Below are 26444 nucleotides of genomic sequence, written 5' to 3' on the forward strand. Positions count from 1 at the left end.
CATTCCCGAAATGGGAATGATGCACAACAATCACACCCGCACTCTTAGACTGTGTTTGACTACTGCTCTGTTGCAAATGTTATGTGTTGGATATTTTAGTTGCGTCGTGAAGTGTTGAATCCGTACAATTTCCTGGAGTAGGTGTTTTCAGTAACTGTACACTCGCTTCACTCAACTGTGTTATGTGGCATGATTTAATGATGACAATGTGTTGTGCATGAATCTGTTTCTAACCTGGTGTATAGAGCCAGCGGTGGATTGGAAGTTTATTGTGAGGAGTCAACAGCAGCCTTGTTAGCTATCATATACTTCATTATACTGTTTACATTATTAAAACCTATGTATCAGCCCAGGCAGTTTAACCAAACATTCATTAAATCATGTTAGGTACTACTACACACTTGGGTACAAAGTCACACAGCAAGGTGGTTGGTAAAACAAAGTGTTTATTCTGTTTTTCAGCATCTCCAATCGATGACCCAAGTGTCCCAGGTAACTGCTTAATGTCTCACTTATGTCAAGCAAAAGCTTCACATACTCTCATAAGGATGTTTCAGGAAAAAGCAGGGTTGATATTCAAATGTTTCCACTGTGTACACCCCACTCACTCTGGAAACGTGTGTGTGTGTATGCAAAGAGGACTCTAGTCCCAGTATACGACAAACCTATTTATAATAGTCTCTGACCTTTGCATCATTTACAGGGCTCTTTTCAAACTGTTAGGAATGCTAAGCCCTACTACTTGTGACTAAATGTACATTAGTTTATTCATTTTGCATTTTGCAGACTCCTTTATCCAAAGCGAGACTTGATCCATCTGGCTGCTAACCCCTTCTCTCTGTGTACCCTTCTTCCAGACTACGACAGTCCCTTCACTTACGGTGAGAACCAACATGGACTTTTGAACGTGTGACCCTCCACAGGAAACTTCTAGGAAGTCAAGATGGGGTTGCATTTTTCCCTCCATCTCTCCAGTAGCGATGGAAAAATCATAACCCCCAAGGCCAAGCTTCCGGACTGCAGCCGCCAAATAGCTCTGATTCTGTCTGCTGTTTTTCTCAAATTCTCTGTAGAGTCATAGTGGAGTGACTTTGAGAACTATGTACCCTTGTGTGCTAGTCTGTTAAGACCGCAGCCTCTTTTACAAGGATGACGTTTGAATGCTGTCAATAGAATATCTAGAAAACAAATCCAGAATGATCTAGATACATATTAAATATTCATCTGCTCCCTATCGGGCATACTGAGTAAAGCTGTGTGTTGGCAGACTATCGATGGTGATAAAATCCTCTCTCAGGAAATTGGATGATTGATACAGGCTACTATCTGCACAGCCACACAGAGACATAGCTGTAAATTCTATAGAAGCACCTATGAAGGCTCAACACTGATGTTAACAGTTTCCATGGACCTGCTCTGTAGATAGAAGTAAAGCAGACTTCATACAAGTAGAAGTTCACTCACAGAACACCACATGTCCTCACAACCTACTTAGCTCGCCATGGAAAATGACCTCTCACCTCCTTTTCAGACTACAAATCCCTGAGAATCTGTGGGCTGGTGTTTGCTGTGGTACTGTTCATCATGGGCATCGTCCTGATTGTCAGTAAGTGTTTCCGGATCAGTTAAGGACAGCCGTGTGCCTACTCTCTGCAGCCTACTCTCTGCAGCCTACTCTCTGCAGCCTACTCTCTGCAGCCTACTCTCCCTTCTAGCAGGGTCTGGTAAATCACAGATACTCCTGAGGGACTGGCAGGCCAACAGCCTTGAATTACTTCAACACCGACCCCCCACCTGGAGGGGTCTTCACCTCCCCTCTACACCCCCCCCCCTCCCCCCAATCTTACTATCCTAAAGTATATATATATATACTGCAGCAGTCCGTTTACATACACACACATATATATATATGTACATACATGAATGACTGCAGCCGCTGAAGGCTTGTAATCCAAACCGGCCTATAAATTTGTAATGGAGAGACCTGTCTTAGTCGTGCACCCCTTCTTTCATTCCCCTCTCTGCTTCAGATACAGCACAGTGAGATGTCTGTAGTGTCCACTTATAAGTGTTATTAGTTAAGCATGTATTGCATGCAAACCCATGTGAATTGCATGCAATAGCTCAGACATGGTTTCAGAAGCTTCCGACTTGGAGTGAATGTGTCTGTTCCCTCTGATTTGTTTTTGTTCGTGTTTTTAGACCTGTTTACATGCTTTAACATGCTTTCCATTAGAATGCCTCTGATTTTATTGTATGTTTTAATACAGGCCGAAAATGCCGTTGCAAGTGAAGCCATGGTAAGTTTGGTTAGGATGGGATAAGATGCTGTCTCCTTGACTATTCAGAGTATTTTGGGGAAATGTTCGGTGAAATATACTATCTTGTTTTTAATAAATTTCTTTATTCCTTTTTTAATGTTTTTCTTTGCATCTCAGGAAAGATTCCTGGCACAGCGGCTGGGAACACGTACGGTAAAGATGGCCAGTTATGTTTCGGTGTTATTTTGCCTATAGATTAATTGCATTCATGGCTTGCTGTTTTAACAACTTAGTTCTTCCTTTAGGTGATAAGATGTTTTCCAGGGATGGGTTAATAGTAAGTACAACGTTTAATCTTAGCTATTCTTATCAAATAAGTCTCCTTTATTTGTTTAATAAATAAATACTATTGTGAGTCTTCTTTGTTGACGCCTTGTTGTCGTCCACTCTAGTGATACCAAGTCAAGCCACCAGCCGTCAGCATTGGACAGAATACCATTCGCCGACTAGGCAGTCACAAAAAGAGCTTCATCCCATGTCTACATCCTGCTGATATGCTCTCGGCTTGCCATATGTTTTAGTTCTCTATTTTTCTATGTATTCCTCTGCAAAGTAAATGTGATTCTGTGATTATCGTGTTTATCGATAAAGGGCTACACGAGGAAAGTACTTTTTTAATTAGAAATTGTAAAACTGTTTTTTTTTTCTGAATTATTAAATAAACAACTGTAGAAAAATATTAGATTTTCATTGCGTAAATGCATGTTCATTTTGAACTGTTTGCAATAGAGCTTGGGACAGCGGTTCTATACAGCCCCTGCAGCAAAGTTCTGCTGACTGTATGTCTTCACGGAGGAAGAATTGGCAACACATTCATCTTCCTCAAGACGTGCAACGGCGTTAAAGCAATGCAACTAATAGTGGGAGTGTCTCTTGCCATACAAAAAGAAGGCCGTTTCACTTTGAATTGCTTTTGAATGCCTACAGATTATTTGTGTACATATGCGTTCATGATGCACTACATGAACATTGCATACAGCATGTATGCAGCTGATATGGCCTTGCTTTCGAGGAAGATTGTCACATTAATGTAGACCTATAGTACTGCTGTCTTGATAAAGCTTCTGACACTTAAGTAAACTGAAATAAACGGGAAATTAACTGATAAAATAATGGATGGTTTGATACGCAACACTCCTGCAGTTTTGAAAACAATTGTCTGGCCCATCCACTTCGCAATGCAGTCTTGTGTTTTCATTTGTGATGTTGCTAGGACCGCTCCGTCTGCCGCATTGAGGAGGAATGGGAAGCGCACCAAGAAGTGGTTCTGGAGCTCCCCGGCTCCGTGCAGCACATCCGCATTGGTTGGCACACCTAGTTTTACTATCATAGGGGAATACCTTGATCACTGCTGCACTGGAAAACCGATAGTCCCCCGCTACTCTCACATTTAGCCACTAGGGGGCCTCCGCTGTTTTGTGGTTGAGACAGTGATGCAACTGAAACTGTAGAGCCGCAGTTTCCATCAGATTCCGCTGCTTATGTGCGCTTCACATCGTTTGTACCTGCGAGATTCCGAGTCAGAAAGTCAAAATCCTTCAACACAGCAGTAATGGAAGCAACACAAGGTTTGTTCTGGTTTAATCCATGAAATCTTATATATATTTATATATATATATTATTTATATGCTGCTGAAGTTTGAGTTGACTAGTTTATTCTGTTGGTCTTGTTTGATTTGAATTGAGATCTTATTACCTGGCAGACTTATTCTGTGCATGTAGTGTACGTGTAATCTACTTGATTGAAATAATTTTAGATGGTGCTACAGTGCAAAGAGAGTGCCAGTAGAGATTTGTAGTAAATATAATTTATTAAAGGTTTAATTGTCAATTAATTGATTCTCAAAATCCATTCCAATGGGCCTACTTCTAAAATGCATGCATTATTTTATGTTTGACCATAAAAATAGCTTAATTCCGATTAGACTCTTATCGCTGTCACATCTAAAGATGGGGTAGCATGGTGTTGGGGTGATGTAGAAAGCGCCAGCTAAGCCATGAAAAAAAGGGGGAGTTCAGCAACACAAAGCCGCATTATCGATGCTCAGTTAAGGCAAAATCATGCCAGCCAACTCGAGCTAATTAGGGGCTTACATTTCCTTTGAAGATATCTTGGTCAAGATTAGTTTAGGAGCATGTTTAGTTTATATGCTAAAACAGTTTCGATATAGCGTTGGTTAAATTCAGCTAAGTAGCATATTCTCGACATATAAGAGGCAAATTGAATACTAATCGATAGGTGTGCATGTCAAAGACTTTACCGATAAACTTGCTCAAAGCATCGCCTCAACAGCCCCTCTGCGTCTCCCACTTTCTGTGGCGCGCCTTTTTCTGCTGAGCAGAGAAAGCTGCATTGATCAAGCGCTCCGCATTAAAGCAACAAGGGACCAGCGCCTGGTGTCTCAACAAAAAAAATCGCGTCGTCGATAGAATTTTACGCTCACCGTTTACACCCTGATCCTCATAGCGAATCTCAGTTGAATTACACTGCTCAATCATCACTCAATGACCTTTTGCAATACAGCTATCGATAGTTCTTCGATGGCCAAGCTGTAGATTAAAGAAGGTGGTCGTGTAGTTTCTTCAGTAGATCCAATTTTGTGGAGAATGGGGGTTAATAGACAACTGACGGACGACAGTGACACCTGTTACTACAGTTTTCCCCATTTTATGTTGCCGATGTTTAAATGTCTTTCTCCTTTGCTGAGTCTATCTCAAGTCGCTTGTTGTCATTGTGTCTAACGGCAAAACGTAATGTGTCCATTTCATACTAGATAAACACAGATCAAGTTGGACAATAGACATGGCATTCAGACAAATTCGACAAATTAATGTCATTTTGGGTTGGTTAAAATAATTGTCACTCATGACTAAATGTTTCCTTGTACAAAAGCAGAAATTCCAGATCAAAGTGGATTTCACTATGGTGAGTATGAAACGCCAGATCATTTCAGTGACAAACTACCCATAGCCTATGTTTCCATGGGTATTAATGTGTGGGTTCTTCACAGATTATGAGACATTACGGACTACAGGGGTCATCCTGGCTGTGATCATGTTTGTTTCCGGCATTTTAATAGCACTGAGTAAGTTATCTTTATCACTCATATGTCTCTCTCTCTCTCTACCAATCTCTCTTTCATACACACAAAATGTACCCATATCTTCTTCTGTTAGTGTAACTTCTCATCTTTTCAACAGGTAAAAAAATGACAAAATGTTTCACAAAATCCTCCTCAAAGTAAGAGTTTGCAAACGGCTTGGCAGCAGCTCTGCCTGTGCATGCGGAATGACAATGAAACAAGAAACCCAAGTAGCAGAGGAGAAAGGCCATAGTTTTGATCTATTGGTCTGATCATGTCTGAACCCCCCTCCTACCCCCAAACCTCCAATCTTCCTATCCTCTTCCCCCCCCCCCCCCCCACCCCTTCCCACCTCTGTAGTGGATGCTTCTGTGTGAATGCCCTAAACCAACAACACTGCCAACACACTGAGCTAACCCTCGAGTTAACCCAGTGATCCCAGTTCAGGCCTCCATGATGACATGTTCTGGATGAGAGCTGGCAATGTGGGCCGTGTTCGATCTAAACCAATGGCATGCCGCAACCCCCAAAACTGACCAATCAGGACCATCCCAGAAACGACTGCATTTAGCCTGGTTCTTTTGAATTCCATTCCTCACAGAACTCTGTGGCCACAATGACCTCGCATCTCGGTCCCTGGATTTGACCCACCCATCCACAGTCCTATGTGCATGGCCCACGCGGTCAAAACCAGGCGACCCAGACGCAAATAATTTGTGGCCGTAAAGTTTTCGGTTTGCTCAGGTTTGCTCTTCCTCGCCGCATCCATACGTTAGAACAAGTGCCGTCCTAACTCGTGTCCTTCCCTCCTCTCCTTCCCTCCTCTCCTGATTCCTTCGCTGTAGCTCCAGCACAGGTCTTGGCACCCAAATACCAAAGACAGAAGGTAAGCTGCTCCTGCTGGGGGCTCCAGTAGATCTCATGGTCTGTGCTCACAAGGAGAAGGCTCTCAGTCATTGGCGCCGATATCTGTGGATGTGAGCGACGCTGCCTTCTTCTTCTTTGTCCTTTGCTGCAGTGCCTCCTCAGACCGTGTAGAGAGTCGGTGGCTGAAGGCAGGAGAGGGGGCCGTCGTCGGAAACACACGAGAGAGTCAGCGCACACATACACATATACACACACACACACTCAAACTCGGTCGAAAGAAACACCAGGGTACTTCTCTACGCAAGGGAATATTCTACTACGGTACCTTTTTCAACGGTTGAATTGTATTTAAAAAAACAAGTTTTAGAATATATTTGACTGTTAGAGCTGTCTGTTCGACAACTTACTTGACATCATAGGTGCATCTGACTTGTCTCAAAATTAATGTTCAATGTGGTTTCAGTGCCAGTTGAGAGGTCGGCTACGCATTATAAACTACATTAACTTGCCAATAAACGCAAAAAACACCTGTTGTCACTATGTGTCACGACTATAAAGGTCTGAGCAGTATACTTTATTTAAAGCACTAAAATGGCTGCATGGAAAAAATTGTTTTATTGTATAATCTTTGAAACGCAATTGCACATTTATTTATTGTCCAATAACATCATGGATGGATGTTTGACATGGTTGGTGCCATCATAGCATGTCTGTAATATTATACTCAAGCACATTCCGTTATTTTCTTTAGATTACTACTTTATGCTGTATATCATATTTTAACACTGTTAACACTAAATCAGAAACGTCTTTGTAATAGGCTCCATTATTACTTTGTTTATTTCTGCTTTCTAGACGCTACTAGTGATATGCACCACTGCACCTGTTTGGTTTTCTATCATTGATACTTTGTCCATTCTCAGCTCATGAAACTTGCCTGGCATTGATGTGTAAAAAGAGAGGGAATGTCCATTCTTTGGAGCAAAGAAACGAATGAGCTGCAAGTGGGCTTTCGTTTGAACCGTTTGATCCTTTTCTAGCAGTTGTAGTGTTTGTCATGACTTAGTTTTGCCCATGCAGCCATGCCTGAATCTGAGCCCATAGCATCAACAAAAGCAGACAAAAAGACGCACACAACCAAACGGAACAGATGCTGCAATAAATATGAAATAGCATGTTCTAGGAGCTTCCTTCAATAAAGTTGTTTTCATGCTATCTCTTTAATATGTGTCTTTGTAACACCCTGTTTCAGAGTAGTGAAAATGTTTGGCAGTTTTCTCGTCATTAGTGTGCCTTGTCTTTTACAATGAGTACATTCTTAATTACTACAATTACAGATGGCACTATCCATGCCATACAGGAGGGCTGGAGGGAAATAAACACCAAACCAGAGACCACACTACTGAAATAATGTTTATTGACAGTGGTTTTGCTTAGACAAACTAAATTCAGTGACATCATAAGCAGCGTGCCATTGTCACAAACAGTCAGTTCAGTGATTCTTAACAGTCATTTAGAGGTAGAATTGACACAAGTGAAAGAACATTCAAACTGCCTGTTGACGCTAGGGTGCCTTTCAGTGATCTGATAGGTGTGTCTCATCTAGTCGGGGACTCAGACATACTATGATATGAAAAACAGGGGAAAATAGATAAAAGCTTTCGTAGTACCAATGGTACCATGGATATCTATCTTTGGAATTAAGTGGTATTTCATATTATCATTTACAATGATGCATATCTACCATAATAGTACGTTTCAGTTATTTATATTAATCAAAAACAATCACACTCTGTACCGTATAATGCCCAAGATAATAAATACTACACATTTGACTATAACAGCATTGACATCATCCACACATTCACTTCACATAGTAAAATGAAGAAAAATGTACCAAGAGTAAAAGAATTGAGTTATGAATGACGAAAAAAAACGCATGCTTAATATAAGCACTAACGCTTACTGAAATCAAAACCACCATTCAATGAACCAATATGATTTCTCCTCACGGTGGGAAGTTTTAAGGGGAGTAAGTATGTGTTGGGGCTGCCTCTATGGAAACTATTTCATGGAAATCAGGTAGGATCTGAGAAAGAGTCTGATCATGGGGTTCACAATCTACCTTATCATTCAGTCTTCTTATTAATTTATTCCTTTATATCCTTTGTTGAAATAATTACCCCCACTTACACGAAAGATGTAGGTGCAGATAAATACCTGGGAAAACTGAAGCTAGGTGCTTCTGCATGTCTACTAGATTGATCAATTCTCTGCAGGTTTATTTATGTAACCATTTAAAAAAACCTGGATCAGGTTATTAGATTAGGTCAGTGTGGCAACATGCCAAAAATGTAGAGATTCAGAATAGCTTTGAAATCGAGAGTACACATCACATTCAAGTTATACTGAGGAAGAAAAAACAACTCTGGAAAAATAATACAATGACAGATACTGATGTAACGCTTGTTCTGCTTTACTGCTTATGAACAGCGCTTAAGTTCGTTAACTTACACTCTAAACTGTGTAGACAGGGCTAATTAACCCTAGTATGAGTATGTAAATGACGTGTAACAATGTACAAGGTCTACAATAAGGGTAAAGTGTGTGACAGGCTACTTCAATCCAACATATATATGAAAGAAGATGATGCAAACTTAACTGTAAATAGGAACATAGAAACAAGAAGATTACATTGAAAAAGATGACCCCTTTAATGATTCGGTGGGTCATAAACTATTAACGAGGTCAATAGTCACACGATGATTAAAGCTAATAATTTTCCCGTATTAAATACGAAAAGAACAACAACCATCAATAAGTGCTATTAAGCAAAACAGTAGGTTATCACATGAACAAACACATCAAATACGCAATACTAAAGCCGGCAATGCTATTTATCAATAAATGTCCCTACTCGGTACCGAGTGCTAATAAAAGGTCTCTGACGGTGCAGGCCTGATGTGGAGAGTCGGTGCAGCCCAAGCTGCTGTGCGAAAGCGGCTAATGTTACACGCTCAAGAGCGTGTAGGCCCTACTCACCCACCCCGAAGGTTTTAATGGCACCCCGAAACAATAGCTCCGGGTGCGGAAAGAAAGTGGCGCGAACTCCGGGGAACCAAGCAAACAAACTTCCAGCGTTGCACTCCCGGGTGGATTTAGCCGGCTGAAACAACAATCCAGCGCGGTCCTCTCAAATGCTAGGGCACACGGGTCCAGCGTTATCCTCTATGGGTAGATCTTCTGCTCTAGGTGAAAAGTTCTCGTAACTTCCAATGATGTCAGTCCGTTAACCGCTCCCAATAGAGGATAGCCGTACCCCAACATAGAAGCTAGGTTTAGCTAGCTAGCTCCTCAAATTGACGCACCACGAGAGCTAACCGTCCAGCCTCTCTCGTGAGTGGTCGCGTCCCAAGAGCCCAAAAAGAAAAACAACATAACATATATACAGTGTCAGTCAAAACAGGGCGCAACTTCCGCCCTACCAAAATTAACCGAAAACCAATTACAACAGTGCAACTGCCCCCGATTGACACGTTCATTGACCAAACACATAACACAAACCCACCGGCAGTATTAAATAATAGGTGCTTTAGAATAAATGCCAAGGATGCCAATACGGGTAAGAAATTTAGATATGACTCACTAAAAGTGAACATATGTTTAACTAGAAATGTTTGTGCACACATAAAATAACCCAGGGGGTTACACTGATAACAAAGCATGTCATTCTGGTTCTCTGAAAAAGAAAACCAGATATCCTCACAAGAAGATACTTAAAAATCCCTTCCCCTTGAACACAGCGCTGTCAGGATAAAGCTATTGGAGGGAAACTTGTCTGTAAACCCTATCTTTGATGCCATGTAAGCAAATAGTCAAATATTAGACTAAATAATAGCTGTACAATGGCTTACATCCTGACCGGCACTGTCACAGGGGGGGGGGGATACATGGGGACAGTGGTCCCAGTCACTCTTGGTCCTGGAAGGACATTACACGTCGACGAGTGGAAACGCTTCGCTTCTTCAGAATGAGCTTGAGCTGGAAAGAGGAGAAAGTCATGAAGAATCCGAGCGCACACACAGTAGCTACAGGTGAGGGTGGCTGTGAACCAACACACCTGAACCTGTAGATCCACTCCCTAACTAAGAGACTAACTGGTCAGAGGTCAGTGCTATTTAACTTCTGTGCCACTGATCAGGTTACAGGAGGGCTGGTAACATGACTTGGCTGACATCTTGATTTTGACGACTCACCTGGTCGCCGCGAGGGCCGCTCTGCAGCAGGTGAGCAGGCTGGTCGTTCTCCAGATTGCGGATGCTCGGGTCCGCCCCTTTGCTCAGCAACAGCCTCAGCATCTCTTCCTGATGGGGGTTTCCATGGAGACCAGCCGCCATGTGTAGCGCTGTGTGACCGTGGGCCTGCAGGAAAGCCAGAGGGACGGTGAATGGCGCTCAAACACACGTCTACACACACACCAACACACACGCACACATCTGCACACACACACACACACTTCAACCCCGTACAGTGACACAGTTCATCTGAGGTTGTTCACCTTCATGTTGACAAAGTCCTTCATGTTAGACAGGCGGATCCTGAGCAGGTAGCGAACCAGATGGATGTTTCCCTCCTTGACGGCCAGATGCAAGACAGTCTTGCTGCTTTTGATTTCCTGGAAACAGAGGAAGAACGCCGTGAACAAAACATAATGAAACTGCAACGCCCTGAGGTGCCCCTCAAATAAAAACTCAACTGTGGTTTTCAGAGTAGTGAGAACAAGTGAGAAGGGAGTCATTCGTGAGTCATTCGTTTCACATTCACTTGGTCATGCTGAAACCAGTCACGAGTCTTCGTGATGAAGCACCAGTCTTGCTCAGAGGGGGGCGCTCTACCTGGCTGGTAACGATGGCTGCGGCACTCAGCAGCATCTGGAGGCAGGAGAGCTTGTCATCAGCAGTGGCGTTTAGGCTGGCATCGGCCAGGGCCGCAGAGGACAGAGCCTTCATGGTGGCTCCGTGGGCGATAGCAGCACAGTGAAGGGGAGTCAAGCCTGCGACAGCGAGGGAGAGAGCAGGAGGAGCCACAGGTTAACAGCAGGTGCATTTCTGGGAGTATTCCTTTTCTATGTTGCTGTGTAAAGGTGGATTTTGTCCTCTGGGATCAATTATGTTCTACCGTCTAGTTTTCTTTATTTCTATCTATCTCTGTGTAAGCCTCATTGGAAGTACAAAGCAGTTTAAACATAGTAGAGTATTGCCTTTTCAATCTAATCTCCCAAAACAAAGTTATTATAATTTACTACATTTACATTACATTTATTCATTAAGCAGACGCTTTTATTCATTACGACTTCCAAGAGAGAGCTTTACAAAAGTGCATAGGTCAATGATCATGAACAGCGAGAATTTGAATTTCTGATGAAGACCCAAACAGAACACCAGCTTGCAAGCTGTTACCTTCAAAATTCCTGGCTTCCAGGTTCACTCCAGGTCCGGAGGAAAGGATAACCTATAACATAGATCCAAAGCTTTAAGGGATTGAAGTCTTCGTGCCAGAGACCTATTCAAAATCAATAGGCTACATCAAGGCCGTAGCCATGGAGTCAACATTGGGGGGGACGAATTACATTTTTTATGATCATTTCGGACAGCGTGCGTGGTTGCCTGTCGTAGCGTAGCACATTTATATTTTTATATCAATATATTGGGGGGGACATTTTGACCAGATTTGAATATAGGGGGGGATGTGTGTCCCCCCAATATGTATTATGATTACGGCCTTGGGCTACATTCAGACAATGTAGACCATACTGAATCTGTGCTGAGGCCAAACTAACAGTCTCACCTGCAGGATCCTGGGATAGCCATAGGTTGCAGCCAGATGAAGAGCAGTTTGACCTTTGACATCGCAGGCATTGATATCTGCACCAAGAAACAGCAGGTCCTGGACGATTTCTGGCTGGTCCGCCGTCACCGCCACCAGCAATGCAGTCTGGGAAACAGGAACATAAATGTCTCTATTTGATGGCTATTTTGCAGTGAGAAGGCCAATACACGGGCAGTGTATCTTGTGCTGTATAAAGGGTGGAACTGCTCTCCTAAAAGGCTGCTGTATTTGCACCCAGGCCTTGACTGGTAATCTGGCATACCAATCTGTCCGACGCACTTGTGGCCGATATGATATTTAATATATATATAAACCTTTATATAATTTTCCCAATCACATCTCTTAACTCTTTTGGTGTACTGGTGGGTGGTGTCCGACCGATTGTGGTGTGCCGGTCTGAGCAAAAAGGGCCATTTTTTTTGTCCCAGTCCAGCCGTGTTTGCACCTGAAGTTATAGTAACTGGGGCTGTACCTTGCCCTTGTGTTCTTTAGTGTCCAGTCTCTCAAGATCTCTCAGCTTCTCTGCAGCAGCGAAGGCATACTCCCTGAGCCCCTTGGCTGTGTAGATATGCAGAATCCTGACAAAACAAGCAAACATGAGACACTGGTTCCAGGTGACTCCTACAGACCGTGTAAAGCCCCATGACCAATTTCACAATTTTCTTTGTATTTTTTCAGGGTTAGTCATAGGTCATTGTTGTTGTATAGCATAATTGCAACAAAAAGGTGGCTGCCCAAAGACCCGGATCGCAATGACTAAACTTACTGTGCTCAGACACACACACACACACACAGTGTAGACACACACAGATACACAGCGAACACACACAGACACACATACTTACGTATCTCCATCTTCATCAGGGTGCCAGCTGTAATCCCTCTCTTGAAAGAAGGCCCTGGCCTCTCTCAGCATATTGATGTCCATCTGCCTTTCAATGGCCAGCTGGCGGGGATAGGGGTTCAAGGTGGGCCCCTGGGCCCCGGCCCCAGACAACCATAGGCTGGACGACACCAGACTAGGCCCAGCATCAGAGACAGGACACTCCAGCTGGGGAGACAACAGGTAAAAAGTCAAACCGTCGACTGCCTAAGAAGGCACGAGACAATCCACAGTGAGTGGGCTGGAAACATTGTACGTTTGCGAAAGTTTCACAACAATACATTTTGTGAGATGTATCTCACATGGAACTGATGACCCAGGATGTCTGGATAGAGCGGGCCACTCTGCTGGATGGGCTGAGGGCTATAGGCAGATGCCATGGAGAGACTGTAGGCTGAGGCCTGGCTGGAGTCCTCCAGTCCTGTCTGGTTGGAGTAGGAGCTCGTCCCCATGGAGGGGAAGGGATTCTCCAGGACTGCAGATGGGCCTGGGTGAGCACACACCGCTTCCCAGGATTCACAGTAGCTCACCGGCATGTCTGAGAAGCTGTTGCAGGCACCTGGAAGGGACAGGGGAATGACAAACCACCGTCTGTCATAAACACTCACAACCACGACAAGGCCAGGACGTTCTGTTCAGCTGGATGTCCCAGGTTTGAGTTTGAGGTGGGTCTCGTTGCTGTTCTATTACTGACCTGTAGACGTCGACAACTCGGAAGTGGAAACCTGCTGACAGGAATGATAGGATTCATTTTAGAGCAGTTTTGTGAGGAGTTCACTCAGAGAGTGAATGTTAGTCAGTACTCAATTCAGAGATAGGCAGTGTCTCTGTGTATGAGGGTGTTTTACCTGGCCAACGTTGGGTGGAGCAGGACTAGTTGTTGCTGTGGAGGGCGACCCTGAGGCTGTGTCTCGCCTTCTTTTCTGCTCCAGGAGTTTCTTCACAGTGGGCAGAGAATAACACGGCTTCTCCTTTGACGCTGTCAGAGAAAAGCGAAGAGCGAAAAGCGAGTCAGCTGATTTACCTCTGAACCAAAAGTCAGGTGGTGGTGGTAGAAACAGAGAGTGAGAGACAGACACGCAAAATAATGTTTGAACAATTGGCAAACTGTGGAATGTGTTCTTCACTGCAACAGTTCATTAATATCCTCCAGATTTGTGGGTACTTGGTTTTGATCAAGTGTATTACGTAAAAAGTCTTATTATGCTTCTGAGATGATATTGCAAACTCAGTGAGTCTTCTCTTTCCACTTCAGTCTTTTGATCCTTTCCTCTAAAATAATATCTCATCTGTTAAATATGTGTTGTTTTTCATGAAAATGTTCCTCTATTTAACATAAAAAGGAAAAAGCTGAAAATAGGAAAGACAAGGTTGATAAGGTGTGTGGCAAAGCAGTGTAGCTACATTTCCTCGATGTCTTTACCCTACACATGAAAGATCAAATTACATTTCCACCCATCAAACAGAAAGTTGTGCAGATCAAGGTATAAGGAACCTCTTCCATTAGGAACAGAGACCACAAGGCCAGGTCTACCACACAGGTTCTCTAGAAGCCCTGGTATTGGAGGGATTGCCACTACACATTTTCTATGACTCACTCTCGTCTGGCTCCGTTACGCTGACAAGCCACACGAACCGCAACACGTTCCTTCCTGTGTGCTAAGGGCACGTTACGTCGACGCGGAAGTCGCTGCTCTGAATTGGAGCGATGAGAACCGCCTACGATGACAGCCTGAAGGAAACGAAGAAACCTAGGGCCTCTTGAGCTAGCCTATGTGTCACTAACTGATGGTGAAGGGCTGCACTGATTCACCACTGCTCTGTGTGGTTACTGAGTAAGACCTTTTCTCATCACCTATCTCACATAAGGTTTTCTGATAACAATACTGCAAAAGGGGATTTTAGATACATACATCACTGTCTGTTTTAATGAAGTTATATCACAGTAGACCTTTCACAAGTACTTTAAACGGTGATCGAAATTACCAGAGGCTCATTTCTGTTTTCACTTTTCGTTTACAAAAGAGCTTTCGGTATCTCAGCAGTAAAATGTAACCCATAGAAAATGAGTTAAGAAAAAGGAACTGAGACTGTTCTACAATTCTGGAAATTCACAGTTACCATTCACGTCCGTCTCTGATAAAATACCTTAGTGTTCATTCTTTATCCTTGCCTTTCCTCATTTTACTCTTCCCTATTTCCCACTGCACTTCAAATGCTGCACAAATCTTAAAACAAAGTGTACAGACACAGTGGGAGATACCAAGGAGTTTCTGTAGAAAAGTTCCATCTCATGTGCATTTCCAATAAATAATATTCATGGTGCTCTTGTACTATCAGAGGCCAAGGGTCAAGACTGAAGCCTGTCTAAGAAAGTGAGTCTATGACGTGAATGAAACCATACTTAGTTTGAGTATTACGGTTCACACTATTCTCATATTGTTCATTCTGTTCTCACATTATAACAAGGGGCATGTACGTTTGTCAACCGCATAGTGGTCTCATAAACATGTCCCCACGTAATTTCTCAGTGTCCTTTGCAGCGTGGGAGTATGATTCCAACGGCGCGAATCCTTCTCTGGCCAGAGATAAACCTTGCCACGCAGGCTCTGTTCGCTGGAGCGAGTCGAGAGCAGCTGCACAGCTCGAAAAGAAATGTATGCAAATTCATAACCAGTGGTGTATGAAGGAGGAAAGAAAAACCCTATCACGACCTACATATCATGAATTTATGTTCTGTATGTAGTGGACTGTCTAGATGTAATATGTCACACTTACCAACATGGATAATTTACAATAAAATGTTTGCAGTTTAACTTCACGTTATGTAGCCTACATTTCATCTAGGATATGCAACAACTGTTTGTTTGTTTTTTACTTTGAATGATTAAACTAAGTTATTTGGCATAGTATCCTCATCCTCAAAACAGTGTCAGTCTCAGTGAGAGATAAGAAATAGACCACCAGGCTTGATAACAGCGCTGGGATACCCTGTCTGATCAGGGTGTAATATTTAAATTACGGAAACCCCTGGACATTGAGTCACGCTCGTGGGAGGTGGGGATTCCTACGACCTTTCAGCGTCGGTTCAATTTCGATGAACGAAAAAAAGCAAACTTCCTCAATCGTGACTCTAGTCTAATGCTAGCCCAATGCTGACAGCTTTTATGATATTGTATTTTACGAGTTCTGTATTTAAAAGGCAACATGTGCCGTTTATAACGTTTACAATGGAAAGCATAGGCTAATGAGGTGGTCCCCATATTAAGAATGTCGACAAGATGCTTGGCAATGAACAGCGCGTAACATAAAGGTAAAAGTGAGCGATAAGCTACGCTAGGCAGTGTAGTAGACCTTGAGTCTTTACTACCAGGGTTCCCCATTCACGCTTCATCGCAATTCATATTAGTAAAACTGGAACTGAAATCAACTACAGAGGGGCGACGGGGGGTGGGTGGGTTAAAGGGTTTCCCCATGTTTCAGAGTTAAAGTAAAAATTCAACAGAAGCACTTGCCTACTGTAAATAGTGTAGCTTTAACTATTTTCCGATTTTATCCGCATTTGAGATGGGAACCTTGCTAGTTGAAAAAACACAAGCTTAGCCTACATAGATAGCTATAGCCTATTCATAATAGGGATACTACAAACTGTATATTAGACGCATGATATGGCAGCATTCACAACATAATATAATCCTAAATGTTACTTACATTTCTGCCAGTGCATGTCAGAATCCCTTTTTCTCTTAAATCAGAAGTTTATCGGCTCGGCTTAACCAAGAACGTTGGAGCTCCTAGTGAATCTTTATCTCTGGAGTCCGATATGAACACTGTAAGCTACCTGATCTCCGTCAATGTGTTAAGTTCTCCTCTTCACTTTGTACACATAACACGTCATAAGGTACCGCCCCTCGCCCCCGTATGACAGAACGGACAAACTCTGGGGTTCCGCTGTGAGGTGATGAAATACGCAGTAGAGTTCGTGTTGGAGTGATTTTGCTGGAAATGCGACATATGGTCGCCCTGAAGCATCAATTGTAGCCCTATTGAAAATAAAGTAAAACAGAAAAGGTAACAACAAAATTGATGTACAAAATAAGTCCCCTTAGAAGATGGTTACTTATTTTGGTTGTACCAAATGTGCAATTCAATGGTGTCAAATGTAGCCCATAGTTTTAGCCTTTTTTGCCAAGTTTATCTCCGGTTTAGCTACTTGACTACTGTCTAGTCTATATAGAAAAGAATAGCCTTTAATTAAATGTACAATAATTAAATACTTTGTATGTTGTTCATTCACGCGGAATATAGACTGCTTGATACTACAGCACATTGTAACTTTCAAAGCTTAGTGCGCCCTCTGCTGTCATCGTGAAAAATCGCTAAAAAGATCAACTTCATGTAGGCCTACCATAGCACCTAGACCAAGCTACGGAGGTCTTTAAAAATGGCGTCCCCGTTCATATCTATGGAAAGTGCTCAGTGGCGCAGAGACAAGCGAGAGCGCGAAACGGACCACGCCATCTTTTCCAACATGTCAACAATCTATAATGCCTTAAAGGTCCCATCATGGCATGAACATTTCACTTCATGAGGTTTTTTAACATTAATATGAGTTCCCCTAGCCTGCCTATGGTGCCCCAGTGGCCGATCTGGAATTGTCCTCATAAGAGGAAAGGTTACCTTCCCTTTCTCTGCTTTGCCCGCCCAGAGAATTTGGCCGCCAATGAGAAAATGAGCTACGACCATGCAAGCGTGATATTGTTTTTTCTTGAGACATCAAGGCTTGCAAACGACCGAATCATGGCACTTAGCCCCGCCTCTCTCCTCCTCATAATATTTACATACTAGTGATGTGTCGTTCGTGAACGATTCGTTCATTTTGAACGAATCCTTACAAGGACTCGGGAGTAACGAGTCCTCTCAAAGAGTGATTTGTTCATTTTCTCGTGGCCGCGCATCGGGACTGTTGCATAGGCTCGTCCAAGTAAACAAAAATGATTCGTTCATTTCCCGACTCGGTCTTCGGGTACGAGTCTTTGGATAATTTTTCATGTGACCTGCATAGGCTCTGTAGTGGTAGCTAGAGGAAACACTAGAGGGAACGATTCGTTCATTTCCCGACTCGGTCTTTCTACGAGTCTTTGGATCATTTTTCACGTGACCTGCATAGGCTCTGTAGTGGTAGCTAGAGGAAACGAACGATTCGTTCATTTCCCGACTCGGTCTTTCTACGAGTCTTTGAATCCTTTTTTCACGTGACCTGCATTGTATTATTTAGTAGAGGAAACAGTTTCCTCATTCCCTTTAGCGTGGCTGCTGTTTCAGTAAGACGTGAATGATATTCGCTCAAGTCATCATACTGACTGGTTTTGTTATTTTCACTTTACATTTACACTTACAGTTTAGTGCAGTGGAATTGTTTGCCGTGATAATTAAATGCTAGTGTGATAATAAATGACCAAATCATACAAACTGTCATGATACATTATTTTAATGCAGGAATTTTTTTTTAAATAGTAGCTGCTGGTGCACATGTCATGCACTAACCTACATGAGAATATGATACGTGTTTGCAGTAGACGGATAGCCCCCCCCCGCCTTGAAATGAACGAATGACTCGAAAAAAGATTCGTTCATTTTAATGAACGAGATTCAAAGAACCGAATCAGTAAAATGATCCGAACTTCCGAACACACACAAAAATGTGTAAAATAATGCTTTGTTAGCAACAAAAAAAAGTAAAAGTAATTTAATTCGACAGTTGTCACATGTTTAATACCAATGCATCACACTGCACTTAAGTTCCCAACTAAATAACAACTTTCACTGTCATCGAACCAGCGCTTTCAGACTTGTAAGCGTGACCACTAACGCTAGTCCAACGAAATGCTAACGCATCGTGACTAGCTAGCTAGCACATAGACTGCAGATCACTAAGGTTTACATCAGTTACACTTTATGCCTATTGTATAAGTCAAACCCCACAACTAAATGAATCTCGCCACACCCTTGCACCTAGCATTGTTGTTTATAAACCAATTACTATTAATATTAGCAGACTAGGCTGACAGACGATGACTGTCCCACTTTACCACACAAGCTGTCCCACATTACCTGAAAATGCTGCCTGAGTGAAAGAGGGGGTCACTTTTGAAATTGTGTAGCTCCTAAAATACTGTGTATTCCCATTTCATTCCAACATGAAAATGTTCCTAAGCCTTAAAACCATTTATAGAAACACCACTGGGGTGAGTTAACAGTTTTTTTTGTAAGTCTACTGGAGCCTCTACCAAAATGTGTCCCACATTACCTGAAATCACCCTATATAAAAGCATCCAAAAACAGCATGCCATGGGACCTTTAACATGCCACGATATCACAAATTATATTAGGCTATAATTACGTTTGTTATGCCATGAATAAAACATTCATTACAAAATGGTTAAATCTGCTTTAAAATTTAGAATAAACTGTTCTGCAGTACCGGTCCTAGCACAACTGGCGCCCTAGGCGAAATGTATCAACAGAACCCCCCCCCCCCCGAAGCGCAATTCGTAGTGCTTCGTTTTATTTTTATATATATTTTATTTTTGAAATTGGTTAGTTCGTAGAATTAGTTTAACCATTGTACTTTTTTTTAACTTAATTTAAGACCTGTATATGTTTATTGTTTGCACCTTACTGCCACAGACAGTAAATTCTGTGTTTGTGTAATATGGGAAAATGTGTCCAAACTTTTGACTGGTACTGTAGGCTACATGTAGCCTGGTCCTAACCAGACTCTCGTACATTGCATTTGTACAGAGAGTCTGGCCTCGCTCCATTGACAAGCGTTGACTTCCTTGTAGGCGGGTACTCTGTTGAAGTTTAAAACTATTGGATCTGCCCAGAGCCACTCTGATCTGCCATAACCAATCGCTAGCGTTCGCCTTAGCCAATTCCTTCACCACTACTGTAACAGAGCTAGCTGCCGTAGCTGGAAAATCAAACAGTTCCCGAACTTCGTGGGGAGGAGGGCCACAACATCATGGCCACCAACAAAACTCAGCAAAACTTGTTCTTGCTCCGGCTTTAGCTGTTGGATATTCGGCAGCGTTGCCACAACGGACCGAATGGCTTTGCTCGCATCTTTCTCCGCCGCCATTACGGAACTACAACACAAACTAGCGCGACATCAACGTCCTCGTTCTCAGCCACTCCCTCTGTTCACTGATTCGCCGGTAGAAAATCAACCTGAAAAATCTAACTTACGTACCTCATGGCCAGACCTATGTACAGAAGCAAAAATAAAATTGAGCGGAAGTACGTAGGAGGGCAGAGCCAGGCTAGGCTACATGGCGAATAAACCAAATCCTGATTGGGATGGGAGAAGAAACCCACCCAAATGTGCTTCGGTTAAACGGGCGTGGGAGGAAATTGCCACAATTGTTATAAATCAAGTTCACATACATATAGATTTCTCATGAAAATCTTTTTAATCATTGATATGAAAGAAAGGTACTAACACAGCCATACAATAAATCAAAACAATGTAACGTAGCTTCGCAGGAAGAAGACCCTGGCCTCGCCAGCAGTGCGCACGGGCCAAGCATGCGCCCTTAAAATAGCATCTGAATAACGCGCCATTGACTTTAGACTACATTTTTCCTGATCTGTGGTGGAATTGTTTTTCTGAAACTGCAAAATAGCACCAGGGAACGTTTGCGCCGGAACACGCCTCCTTTTTTCGCTGAACCGCCCCCGGGAGCGCAAGATCATTCCCTAATTTACCGACGTGCGTCTGTGGAGGGAAAAGTCCGCTTTGCGTCGAGTGCAAACTAGGAATGATGATTGACAAAGGTGGTTGACAAAGTCAATTGCGCTGGGTGCAAGATAAGGCCCTCTGTCAAAAAGGGGATTGATACGTTGGTCCCAACATCATAAAGGGGTGGGTATGTTGTCTCCAACCAATAGCATGGAAGCGTAGATGGTCCGAACGTCTTAAAGGACTCGGTATACTTCACGCTTATATGGAACGCGATATGTGCTCAAACCCAAAATTTAACGTCCGTGTACGGACACATTTTGCCGTGTACAGGCAACAGAATTTGACGTCTGTACACGGCCATTTTAACGTCTGTACACGTTTAAAATTAAAACCAGATAACGACCATTGCAAGAGAGAAAACATTTCCTCAGTCAACCTATAGTTTTGAATTATGGTTAAGAAGGCTAATATAAATAAGCAGTGACATTATCAACAACTGTAGGCTATTTTGTGAGGTGCTGGTTACTTACTGAGAAAAAAAATATACAAAAAAAGGTATAAATTTCAGATTGTTTGCTAAAGTGCCCACTACATGGCAGTGTGAGAGCACAAATGGCAAGGCAATCCATACCCAAGGATAAATTGTGGCGCAACAGCAAGCAAAATAAAATGACAATAAAACAGGTTAGAAATCCACAGGGTTGAAGACAGCTGGTCTGTACACAGAGGCAGTCACTCAGCGTATGCGTACATGAACTTTGCGTGAAGTATATTTTGGATTTTAGTCAAACATACATATACATACATAACAAACATGAACCAGATGAACCTGTACTTCTGCATTTGAGGCTATAGGAGTAGTCAAGACGGAGTCTTTTGGGTTGTTTCTAAACCTGGGTCTCAGGTAAGCTACATGTTAGGGCCCCCAAGACTAGAGGACATGTATTTGGCTGAAAGGTAGGTTTCCTGGTGTCTCAAGGTGATCAGCTAATTTCATGATAGGTAGGCCTAGACGTTCTTCACTTACTTATACATTCCTCTACTTCAAAATGTATGCCTGGTTGGGAAGTGGTGGTGGATTTTTTTTTTTAAGTGAACAATATATGAGGAACACAAGGTGGCAGCAATATCCTCACTCCACACTGACTGAACTGTGGGGGTGTTCAACACTACCTCTCACAAGACTACACACCTTTATGTACTTTTTATAGTACAGCAAAATACTCAGATTAAATACTAAAGACATTTGATTCAATGAAGGCCTACTGATTTGTAAGTATAAAGTAATGTGACAGGTATAACTGAGTGTTCAAACACACTTGTGCTGATTGTGTTTGTGGCAGAAATCTCTGGTTCTTCATGGGAGGGATTAGAAACAAAGAGTTCCGGCAGTCATTCATAGTAAAACATCTTTGTCACAAGGAAGTCCGAGCAAACACGAAAACTACATTCAGGTAAGAGGATTCGGTTCTCTATTTATCAAGGCTTGGGCTTTATATAAGGTAAAGCTTGAATACACTGTTTGGGAACATGCCTTGGCTAAGACTGGCTAAGACAAACAAATATTCTCATATAAATACCGTAATACATTTATATATATAGATATATATCTATATATACATGCACTGTATGTACTCTATGTGAATATATTTGATATCTTTCATGTATTTATTCTTGTGTAAAAAGGATTGTTTTTAACTAGCAACTTAACAAAAAACTTCGGCAAACGTTCCAATTTCACCTCGCTTTGCCCATATGAATGTTGTAAATCAGTGAGGAAATGTGATTGCTGTTTAATACATTTACACTATTATTATTACTAATCACATATACTTAATAATACAAGCATTTGATTATCTGTTATTCCTATTGTATATTATTTATTTCTCAGTATTTTCCATTTTCTTAGATCAGATGGAAAGTGACATGACTCATAGAGTTGACATTTGAGGTGTCAAACTCATGTAAAATCATAATGTCTTACTTTAACAGAGAATTACTTTATGTAAGTGATAACGTTAACATTATCATGTACAGGGGGGTCTACAAACAAATGGGTACTGTGAAATGAATCATTAATTGATTAACTGAATATTTTTCCGAATCATATACAGAAAATGGTCCACCACATACTGCTGATATTTCTCACTCTTTGGTTTTGTGGTATGTATTTCATGCAATAATGTATTAGTGTGTGTGTGTGTGTGTGTGTGTGTGTGTGTGTGTGTGCGTGTGTGTGTGTGTGCAAAGTGCAAGGGGGAACAGGAAAGTTAGACCACAAAAAGTTAACGGAAACTGAACTGCTTTTTGGATGGGTGTTGCATGGACGCCTCTCACTAAGCCTTCACAATAACACTTTTCTATTGCACCTTTCTTTTCTTCAGAGGTAACTGTGGCTGTTGAAGGTAGGTCTACATACAATAATACCATAGCAACAACACTGAGAACTAAGAATAAATCAGTCCTTCAATAAGTAATATGTACAGTCAGGAATGTTAGTCTCATGTCCTGTGTTTAAGCCTGAAAACCTTATACCAACATTTTCTGATCTTCTGATTTACTTACATTCTGCTCACCCCTGCCCACGCCAGCTCTCCCATCTCTCTCTCATCTCGCATTTTTTTCTAGAAGCGAATGTGACCTGCTACAGGATTGATCCTGCCACCATGGCTGGCATCATCGTCGCAGATGTGATCTTGACCCTAGTCATTGTCTTGGTCACCTACCATTGTGCAAGCCGGAGGAGGAAGGGGAAAGCGGAAGGTGCAGGTTGAAGCTTGCTTAGTTACTGATCACATCCCTCCTAGTCAAGATATTACTTTCCCTAGGTTGGGTCATGTTGTTGTCATGTTGTTGTCATGTTGTTGAATAGCACCGTTTGTCATATTTGCTGAAATAAACTGATAGCAACCAATAAATCAAAATGTTTGACAGTAAAATGAAATCAATCCTATATCTGTGGGTGTTGCAGGACTGTAATCAACACAACCAATTATTAAGGTAGAAACGGCACTAATGATTGAATGGCACTCGTACCAAATGCAGTTATTGGACGGGCTATTTGTCTGTCTGTCGGCCTATCTCCCGGCAGTAGTCAGGCAGCGCGTTCATGTGTTTTGGGGGAGTTGGATCATTTGGTTTGAATACTTTGACACTCTAGCTAAAATTGCTAGGTTTGTACAACCCCCCCAAAAAATCTTGCCTATCCTGCCTTTAACACAGGTTTACATAAACAGTGTCTCTCGAACTCAGCATAATCTATTTTCTCTGTTTCTTTGTTTGTCTGTCTCTCTCACTCTATCTGTCTTTCTTTACCTTTTGTTCATTCCCATCTTTTTTCTCCTTTCAGCTGACAAGATCTACATGAATGTCAGGGCAAACTGCAAGACATGACGTTCCCCTGAGAATCCGACATACCATAAGGTTTCACATCTCCATGAAAGTGGATGATGAGTTAAATGCACAAACAATTGTACAATTTTTATTTAATTCAGGACAAATTTATTTATATGTGAAAGCACGTATTTCTTTCAGGCAGCTCTTAACCAGTATTCAACTTTTTGGATTGTAAATATATTCTGTATTTGTACTATGCATAGGCATGATCAGGTGTCCAATTCCGGCCCAGATACTTCCCATCGATAGAATAGAATATGTTATCAATAAGGGTTTTGTGATTTTATAAAACATTGTACCTGTAAAACCATTTTTATTTGTTATATGTTTTTTTTTGTGTGTGTGTGTTGGGGGGGGGGGGGGGGGTTGAAACCATGACCGTTTCATAAATTAAGATTTTTGTGCAAATGTACCCTTACTGTAATACGATAATTCAATCAATCAACATTTATTCATATAGCACATTTAAAAACATCACACGTTGACCAAAGTGCAGCACATCCCCAGATCGCCACAAGCAAACAATCACAGATGCACAGAACACAGAGCTCATCAGAAGCATCACATTGGGATCTCCATGTATCTAAGGACACTCACAAGAAAAAGAGAATAGATGCGTCATCAGCATAAATTTAAAACAATCAATTGAGTCAGATGTTCTAATTTGTAGTGGGGGGCTATTCCAGAGGGGAGGTACTGCCACAACCAAAGCACAATCTCCTTAGGTTTTAATCTGGGTTTAGGGACATTTAAGTGACGGAGTGACGCTAATAAACTAAACTTGTAATAGTTCATCGTTGTAACTTACATCAAAGCAAATAAAATGATTTAATAACTAAAAACATTGTGTAAAATGTTCCCTTCTTTTATGTAAATTCACGGAAATCCACAACTCCAGTTAAACAATGGAAACTCGCCATCAAAAAATGAAACCTTGTCATTTACCAACTGCCATTTACTGCCACCTGCTGGAGAAACATTCTTCCAGTTTAACAGGAAAAAACAACGTTCGTAAATGTAGTCTGTACACTGGTGATCAGTTCTAACACACACACACACACACACACACACACACACACACACACACACACACACACACGCAGAGTTACATTATCTCATTAGCTGTGTATGTTTGCCTAGATTGATATCTGTCCTGGCGGTTTAGACTGACCCATTTTTCTTTCCTCTATCTAATCTGATCGAACCTCTCACACGCTGAGGCCTTAGGCTCAGCCTCTTTGTTACTTTTAAGAAATCCTTTGTCTTGGACAATGACATGGAAATAGCCAGTCAAAGTGTTAGTAGCTCGGTAATGTGGTGATATATGTTCTATTACAGTAGAATAAGCTGGAGGTGAAAGCTGATGTATAGATACTCTCTTTTTCTAATACTGAAAAAGGAAGCAAGCTCTTCTGATACCAGCATTCGGCTAGTTAAAGTGTTGCTTCCTTCACCATGTTTCTTGAATTAGTGTCTATGTAGTAAATAGTGTCATGTGCAAAAATGTATCTTATGATGCGATGTTAAGACAATTGATTGTTGGACAACCAGCTCAATCCCCTCTCTACCACATCATGAATGTATATTTTTTCAGCTAAGGCATCCACAGACAAAGGTTAGATCACTTATTGACGGTCTTTGTCTTTGATCAACTTTTAGATGCCCTTCCAGATAAAGGGAGAAAAGTGCTTTGTTTTGTTTTACTCTCAATGTCCCTTTATTTCACATGCGGTTGTGGGTTCCATCAGGTTGGGCCAGTGCAGTTCTGAGGTGACAGCTGAAACATTTCTGCTAACCACCGGATTCATTTGAAAGGGTCTGAGAGGAAATTGTTTCGTGTAGGTGTCAAGGTAACCTTTTGACAGAAACTGGTAACAGCTAGTTGGCATAATAACGATCGTTTTGGTGAAAGTTCGAAAGAAGGATTTGTATATAGAAAAGTACTGTCTGTATGTCTGTATATTTATTAGATTCACTCTGGTGGATGTAGCAAAGCAACAATTTCCTAACCGCACCCTAAACCAGGCTTTGTAGATGGTCTGACCCCTCTAAGGATGGTCAATGTAGAAAAGGGTTCAACAACATAGCTGTCTAACTGGTCTCCAGGTGGACGGGGAGACACAGAAAGAGAAAAATACTTGTGAAAACAAGTCCACTGATACCACTCCCTGGCTTTCTCATCATTCAGTATTTCTCTTCCTACTCCCTCACACACACACACAGGGCGATGTAGGTGACCCCCTGCTGACTCGGCCGCT

At 42.0% G+C, this 26444-nt stretch overlaps 3 protein-coding genes and 1 long non-coding RNA gene across 6 annotated transcripts; 3 read left to right on the forward strand and 1 right to left on the reverse strand.

The window, feature by feature from the left end:
* Positions 1-2435: 2435 nt before the first annotated feature.
* LOC134024188 (uncharacterized) lies at positions 2436-3000 on the forward strand. Its single transcript, XR_009930859.1, has 3 exons — positions 2436-2469; positions 2567-2598; positions 2714-3000. It is a non-coding gene; the product is annotated as an uncharacterized LOC134024188 (long non-coding RNA).
* Positions 3001-3572: 572 nt separating this feature from the next.
* Positions 3573-6590, forward strand: fxyd7 (FXYD domain containing ion transport regulator 7). Its single transcript, XM_062466683.1, has 6 exons — positions 3573-3889; positions 5215-5247; positions 5333-5407; positions 5523-5562; positions 6250-6290; positions 6423-6590. Exons 1-6 carry the CDS (start codon positions 3874-3876, stop codon positions 6440-6442), a joined length of 225 nt encoding a protein of 74 aa, XP_062322667.1. The 5' UTR covers positions 3573-3873; the 3' UTR covers positions 6443-6590.
* A 1081-nt stretch (positions 6591-7671) lies between these two features.
* Positions 7672-16894, reverse strand: LOC134024189 (NF-kappa-B inhibitor delta). 2 transcript variants are annotated; one of them, XM_062466684.1, is made up of 12 exons: positions 16755-16894; positions 13892-14022; positions 13738-13771; positions 13346-13602; positions 13006-13211; positions 12633-12738; positions 12119-12265; positions 11731-11782; positions 11167-11324; positions 10830-10946; positions 10528-10692; positions 7672-10312 (listed from the first exon to the last, which is right to left on the reverse strand). In XM_062466684.1, exons 1-12 carry the CDS (start codon positions 16768-16770, stop codon positions 10241-10243), a joined length of 1461 nt encoding a protein of 486 aa, XP_062322668.1. In that variant the 5' UTR covers positions 16771-16894; the 3' UTR covers positions 7672-10240. The 2 variants fall into 2 exon arrangements, with proteins under 2 accessions (XP_062322668.1, XP_062322669.1); XM_062466685.1 differs by having other exon boundaries at positions 13738-13768; positions 16755-16843.
* Positions 16895-22252: 5358 nt separating this feature from the next.
* On the forward strand, positions 22253-24995 carry hcst (hematopoietic cell signal transducer). Of its 2 annotated transcripts, none has more exons than XM_062466686.1 (4): positions 22253-22953; positions 23175-23195; positions 23419-23559; positions 24140-24995. In XM_062466686.1, the coding sequence occupies exons 1-4, from the start codon at positions 22908-22910 to the stop codon at positions 24181-24183; spliced, it is 252 nt and encodes an 83-aa protein (XP_062322670.1). In that variant the 5' UTR covers positions 22253-22907; the 3' UTR covers positions 24184-24995. The 2 variants fall into 2 exon arrangements, with proteins under 2 accessions (XP_062322670.1, XP_062322671.1); XM_062466687.1 differs by having other exon boundaries at positions 22262-22953; positions 23419-23553; positions 24140-24994.
* Positions 24996-26444: the final 1449 nt, after the last annotated feature.

The sequence above is a fragment of the Osmerus eperlanus genome, chromosome 7 (genome assembly GCF_963692335.1).
Source record: "Osmerus eperlanus chromosome 7, fOsmEpe2.1, whole genome shotgun sequence".
In the NCBI taxonomy this organism is placed as follows: Eukaryota; Metazoa; Chordata; class Actinopteri; order Osmeriformes; family Osmeridae; genus Osmerus; species Osmerus eperlanus.

Coding starts and splice junctions, on each gene's coding strand:
- fxyd7 (XM_062466683.1), top strand. Junction 5,408..5,522: donor CGGCATTTTAATAGCACTGA/GTAAGTTATCTT, acceptor TCTTTTCAACAG/GTAAAAAAATGACAAAATGT. Junction 5,563..6,249: donor TTCACAAAATCCTCCTCAAA/GTAAGAGTTTGC, acceptor CCTTCGCTGTAG/CTCCAGCACAGGTCTTGGCA.
- hcst (XM_062466686.1), top strand. CDS start 22,908: ATGGTCCACCACATACTGCTGATATTTCTCACTCTTTGGTTTTGTG. Junction 23,196..23,418: donor GGTAACTGTGGCTGTTGAAG/GTAGGTCTACAT, acceptor ATTTTTTTCTAG/AAGCGAATGTGACCTGCTAC. Junction 23,560..24,139: donor GGGGAAAGCGGAAGGTGCAG/GTTGAAGCTTGC, acceptor TTCTCCTTTCAG/CTGACAAGATCTACATGAAT.
- LOC134024189 (XM_062466684.1), bottom strand. Junction 13,212..13,345: donor TCCTGGGTCATCAGTTCCAT/GTGAGATACATC, acceptor TTGTCTCCCCAG/CTGGAGTGTCCTGTCTCTGA. Junction 11,325..11,730: donor GGAAGCCAGGAATTTTGAAG/GTAACAGCTTGC, acceptor TCGCTGTCGCAG/GCTTGACTCCCCTTCACTGT.